Source organism: Vitis vinifera, chromosome 13 (assembly GCF_030704535.1).
Source record: "Vitis vinifera cultivar Pinot Noir 40024 chromosome 13, ASM3070453v1".
Taxonomy (NCBI): Eukaryota; Viridiplantae; Streptophyta; class Magnoliopsida; order Vitales; family Vitaceae; genus Vitis; species Vitis vinifera.
The window spans coordinates 28,200,477-28,207,015 of NC_081817.1; the positions used below are offsets into that span (position 1 = coordinate 28,200,477).

At 38.4% G+C, this 6,539-nt stretch overlaps 1 protein-coding gene across 1 annotated transcript; it reads left to right on the forward strand.

The window, feature by feature from the left end:
• Positions 1–213: 213 nt before the first annotated feature.
• LOC100246539 (zinc finger CCCH domain-containing protein 30-like) lies at positions 214–3,940 on the forward strand. Its single transcript, NM_001280910.1, is given in 2 exon segments — positions 214–539; positions 1,617–3,940. A coding segment is annotated over 1 exon segment (2,223 nt). The 5' UTR covers positions 214–539; positions 1,617–1,676; the 3' UTR covers positions 3,900–3,940.
• The last annotated feature ends 2,599 nt before the right edge of the window (positions 3,941–6,539 follow it).

The following is a 6,539-nucleotide window of genomic DNA, read 5'->3' on the forward strand; positions in this document are numbered from 1 at the left end:
ACCAAACCGGTACACCACGTGTTCCTTTCACCGGAATAGCCGGTCTCCGGTCTCCTCTCTCTCTCATTTAAAAAATTCTCCGCATTTCAATCTCATTTAGCCTTCATTTCGTGTGAATTTCAATGCCATTTCGTCGTCCCTATATCTCTGGGAAAAAGCGCAAAAAAAATAATTTAAAATAAAAATTTACTCCAAATTTGTCTTCATTTCACGCCCATTTCATTTCATTTCATTTCAATTTCTAGACGTTACTCTCTCTCTAACACTTTCTCTCTCTACTTTCTCTCGCTTTCTCGCTCTTTCTCGGTAGTATCGATTCGGGCGAGGTTATCAACGCCACCTTTCGCTGTCCCTCTTTCTCTCTCTATCTCTGTGAATGGAGATGAACGCCATTTGCTTCCGATTTTCGTCGCGATTTTCCCGCTCTCTTCTTCGTGTTGCGTTCCAGGTCTCGTTCTCCTTAGATCGGTGAATGCCTTTTTCGGTTTGTTTCGATCTAGATCTGTGGACTTCTAACGCTTCAGATTCTTCTGATTGCTGTAAGTTTTTCTTTTCTTTTTCTGTCTGGATTGTTCGGTGATCTGTTTCTAGATTCGGCAGAACGTGTAAAAGTGCGGTTTTGGTTGTGGATTGAGCTGATTTTTGCTGTCGAGTCGGGCGATGATCAGTGGTTAAGTTGAATTTGTAGTGACTGGTTTGGTTCTGAGCTAATCTGGTGGTGTGTGATGGGTAAATTATTGTGGTCGCTGATTGGCTCCGCTTAGTTGCTGAAAAAAGGTGGGGAAAGAGAAGGAAAATAACAGTTTAGAGTTTTGGATTTTTTGTTGTTTGGTTTAGGATAGTCCAGGTGAGGATTCCAGAATTTTGTTTACGCTTCTTTTTCTCGAGTTTTTTCAGCAACCAGGCGGTGCATAAGAAAGAATGGGCTTTTGAGTTGAAGGTTTTCCATTATTTGGCATGGCCGAGGTGTCTTTTCCTGTTGTGAACAGTAAAGCAACATGAAATCTAAGATTGAATTTTCCTCTCTTTTTCCTTAGCCTTCTCACCGGACAAACAAGGCACAATACATATCCCTCTCTTTCCTGTCTGAAAGTTTAGGTTTTTTTTTTCCTTTTTTTTTTTTTTTAATTTTTAATTTTCTCCCTTTTAACTTATATCTCTCAAGAAATCATATCAAAGATCGTTGCTTTTTTTTTCCAATTTCTGACTGAAATGACAAGTAATAAGACTATGGTAGTCGACTCTTGGTAATATCTAGATCTGTTAGAGAGCTTGAGCGATGAATTCTCTGTAGATCCTTCTTTGGGTTTTCATTCTTTTTAGTATTGTTTTCTATCTTTTCAGAGACTTTATTTATATGTTTCCGGCTCTCTTTTGCATCATCTGTTATCTAGCTGTATTCAGATCTGTTTGTTTACTGAGAAACCCAAGTGCAGCTTTATCTTAGGTCCCAAACAATGAAAAGATCAAAATTAGAACTGTGATTTCTTTGCTCCTTTGAGTAGTATTATAACCTTGAATTTTGGTTTATAGTTTTTCCCATTTTTGATCTTTGCATTAACCGTTGTCTTTTCTTTTCTTCTCTCTGGTTGATATGTGTAGCTGTTGGTTTGCAGGGATCTAATTTTTGAATGGGGCTATGCTTTTTTTGTGCTTGAGCTCCAGCTGATCAAAGCATGTGCAGTGGTCCGGAGCAATCAAAAACCAAGTCATCTTCATCTCCATCTTCTACAGAAAGCAAAACTAACACCATAGATATGAATCATCTAACTGTTGAAACTGAAGATTCTTTTTCCAGTTTACATGAGCTTGCTGCCAACAATGATGTTGATGGCTTTAAGCGATCTTTAGAGCGCGATGCTTCTGCAATCAACGAGGTTGGCCTCTGGTATGGCCGGCAGAAGGGGTCAAAACAAATGGTTCTCAAGCATAGAACTCCGATGATGGTGGCTGCTACCTATGGTAGTGTTGAGGTTCTGAAGCTGATACTATCACGATCTGATGCTGATGTGAATATCTCATGTGGACCAGACAAAAGCACTGCTCTTCATTGTGCTGCATCTGGTGGATCTGTTAATGCTGTGGATGTTGTTAAGCTGCTTTTGTCAGCGGGTGCCGATCCAAATTCTATGGATGCAAATGGCCATTTTCCAGTTGACGTAATTGTTGTCCCTCCAAAGCTTCCGAGCATGAGAGTTGCCCTCGAAGAACTCCTTGTGAACAGTGCTTCTGATGGCTCTGTTGGTGAGCGCAATTTGCGGATCTCCATCACTAGTTCGAATTCCAACTCCAACTCACCGCCTCTCTCTTCATCGCCTGAAAATGGGTCTCCCTTCGCTTCAGATTCTGTGTCATCACCAATGGCTTTATCAAAGTTTAGTGACCAACCTGTGACATTGGCTTCAGAGAAGAAAGAATACCCAATTGATCCATCTCTTCCGGATATCAAGAACAGCATTTATGCAACAGATGAGTTCCGAATGTTTTCTTTCAAGGTCCGCCCTTGTTCCCGTGCTTATTCCCATGATTGGACTGAGTGCCCCTTTGTTCACCCTGGGGAAAATGCTCGAAGGAGAGACCCTCGGAAGTTCCACTACAGCTGTGTGCCTTGCCCTGATTTCCGAAAGGGGGCTTGTAGACGAGGAGATTTATGTGAATATGCCCATGGAGTTTTTGAGTGCTGGCTCCACCCTGCACAGTACCGAACTCGGCTCTGCAAGGATGGCACGAACTGTGCAAGACGGGTCTGCTTTTTTGCACACACATCCGAGGAGCTTCGGCCCTTGTACTTATCGACTGGTTCTGCCGTCCCTTCTCCTCGTGCATCTGGACCTGCTAATGCAATGGATATGGCAGCTGCTTTGAGCCTTTTACCTGGCTCTCCATCATCAGTCTCTGTCATGTCTCCTTCTCCATTCGCACAGCCCATGTCTCCATCAGCGAATGGCATTTCACACTCATCTGGAGCTTGGCCTCAGCCTAATGTTCCTACCCTTAACCTTCCTGGAAGCAACTTTCAGTCCAGTCGCCTGAGGTCATCCCTTAATGCTAGAGATATTCCACCTGAGGATTTCAACATGTTGCTGGATTTTGATGCTCAGCAGCAGCTTCTCAATGACTTGAGCTGTTTCTCACAGCCAAGGACCAATGCTGCTTCCTTGAGCCGTTCTGCTCGTTCTAAAACACTGACTCCTTCAAACCTCGAAGAGCTATTTTCTGCTGAGATCTCGTCATCTCCCCGTTACTCTGACTCTTCTGCAGTTTTCTCCCCATCACACAAGTCAGCTATTCTCAATCAATTCCAACAGCAGCAACAGAGTATGCTGTCACCTATAAATACAAATGTATTCTCTCCTAAAAATGTTGAGCACCCATTGTTGCAGGCTTCTTTTGGTATCTCATCTCCTGGGAGAATGTCACCTAGAAGCATGGAGCCCATCTCCCCAATGGGCCCAAGGCTTTCTGCGATTGCTCAGCGTGAGAAGCAGCACCAGCAGCTGCGGAGCCTTAGCTCCCGTGACCTTGGATCCAACAACCCTGCCTCTGTTGTTGGGTCCCCTGTGAATTCTTGGTCGAAGTGGGGTTCCCCAACTGGGAAATTAGATTGGTCAGTTAATGGGGATGAAATGGGTCGCCTGAAAAGGTCATCGTCATTCGAGCTTGGAAACAATGGTGAGGAGCCGGACCTGTCATGGGTCCATTCTTTAGTCAAGGAATCTCCACCTGAGATGATGAAAGAGAAGTTTGCAGCCCCGGTGTCTGCTTCTGCATCGTCCGGTGAGGGTTTGAATTCTAACTCTCAAATTGAATCCAATTCTAATTCTCAAATTGATTCTGTTGATCATTCCGTTATTGGAGCTTGGCTCGAGCAGATGCAGCTTGATCAGCTTGTAGTCTAGTGAAAAGGCATTCATTTTTATGCATTGGGATAGAAACAACCAAAAAAGAAAGAAAAAGGAAAAAAAAAAAGAGTACATATTTTTTTTTTGGGAGGGATTTTTGGCTGGAAGATGAAACTGGAGTTTGGGGGAAAGGTAAGAATAGCAAAGTTGGGAAGGAGTGTGATGAGAAGGGGGGTAAAGAAAGGCAGAAAAGAAAAGTTGCAGAAACCTTAATTCAATTTTTAATCATTTTATTGTTTACAGTGGATCTCAGGAAGGATGATGAAGAAGCCTCACTCTGGTCTATATTGAAAGGCCCAGCCCAGGGTGGGTTCTCATCTCCCAAATATCAGATTCTAGGATTATTTTTTTCCTTTAATTTCCTCTTTTTTTTTTTTCTTTTTTTTCTTTTTTTCTTGAGCAAAAAAATGCTATATGTTTCACTGTAATGAAACTAATAGCTGTGTCTATTGATGTTTCATTTTTCTTCAATATTTTCCTTGTCTAGAACAGTAACTTTGGTTGATCAAACAAGTTTGATTGATGGTCAGGAAAGGGGGAAAGTCTTTTCCTTGTGGTCATTGCTGTTGTATTCCATTAGAGAATGCATCATATCATTCCATGGTAGAAAGAGAGAAAAATGGGAGGGAGGGAGAAGCCAACATGTACCTTTGATGATGTAAAACTGAATTTAAAGTTACTATTATTTCAATACCTTTATTTTTTCTTTTGCCTGTTTCCCACACACACAGCTCCTTACTTTCATTCACTTTGCTTTTGATTCTTGGGGTTTAAGAAAGTTGTAGGAATATGGGGAATTGTTGGGGCCCATTAGTGGACTGTGATTGGCTGATAGGATGTGTATCTGGATTCTTCCAATCTTTCTTGAGAAGATGAGATGTGGTGGGTTGGGAGAATGGTATATTTTTCTTGAATTAGATACATGGATCTAGCTTTCTATGGATGGTGGGGTCCCCTTTGAGAATAGAGTATCATGTACCCTTATTTGATGCCAACCACTCACCCTAGACAAAGTGGGTGCGTCTTTATTGGAGTGAGATGGAGAAAAAATTAAAAAAAAATGGGTTGATTCTACTCGAGTATGATGGTGATGTGTGTGGTGGGGGCATGAGGTTATGGGTGTTGGGCTTTTCAGGGCTTGCTTCTAATGGCTTCTAGATCAGAAAAAAATGTGTTTTTATTTTGCTTAATTCTCAAGTGATGGGTTTTTAGTTTGAAAAGCTAGACCTCTTGATATATTTGAATATGTGTTTGCTATATTTATGGGTGGATGGAGAACAATGTTGAATAGGGATTCGGAAAGATAGGATGGAATAATAAAAAATTATGAAAAAATTTATGCTATTTCATTTACTTTGTTATATGTAAAGGTAAAAGAATTTGGGAATGTAGGGAAATGTAATTGTTTACTTGAAAGGTATGAGAAAACAGCTTTCAATAAAAATGATTTATTGAGTTTGATTTATTTTTTTATTTTTTCTTTGTATTCTTCTCAAATTTTTCAAAGCCAATAAATTTATTCAATAAATTGGGAAAAGTATAAACAATTTATTAAGTTTAGACTCTTTCTACTCCATGATTCCATATAACCCAAAGTCGTCTTCATTTTTATTTTTATTTTTTTTATTTTTTTATTTTCCTCCCTCTTTCTCATGGTTTTTTTTTCCCCTCTCATACACTTCTAAACGTAAATGATTTCTTTATTTAAATTTATGTAAGGTGAAGCCAATAAGGATATTAATGGTTGAATAATTTCTTTACATGGTTGAATAATTTGGGAAAATTTTGGATTGTATTAGTTATTAGGTATTGATTTTTGAGTAGGGTTTTAAACATTAAAATAAGGAGAAAAAAAAAGACTTTTAGGTAATGTTTGATTTTAAGATAAATATATATAAAAAAAAAAGGAAAAAAAAAGTAGAAGGGATGAAGAAGTGAAGAAAAATAAAAATAGATATAAGATCAATAAATTATTTGGATATATTATTTTAAATTTATTTAAATTATTTTAATTTTTTGATAGAAATAGTAAATAATTTTAAAATAAATAAATTCATATTTAATTTTAATTATATTCAAAATTTTAAAATAATTTTTATAAGATAATCAAATATGAGTTATGGAATTAAACATAATCTTAATATTAAGAAATTTATGTTTTCTTGGTAATGAACAAAGATTTCAAGCCCATTCATTCTCGTATTTTAATTTTGTTGAGTAAAAGATTTTGAATTCATTTTCCTTGACATTCAAGTGGATTCGCTTCACCGACAATTGATATAAATCCATGAGTGTATATCACTTCATAACCGTCACTCAAAAGAAATATACAGGTGAGAGCAATGGAGAATTGATTATGATGGGTTCCTGTCATCCTGACTCAAGTAAATTGGGATGTACTATTTGAGACCAATGCATTAAATTTTTAAGATAGGTTGGTGAAAGGTCTTAGGGGTTGGACCCATTGGCTCATGGCCTGTTCCTTTTTCACTTTTCCCCCTTCTTATTATTATTTTTGAATTTGTTGTCACACATTTCCACATTTTCCCTTCAAATTTAAGGGACAAGTTTTGTAGTATGATTTGATAAATTAGCTGTGATAATCAAACCACACACACAAACAAAAAATAAAGAAGA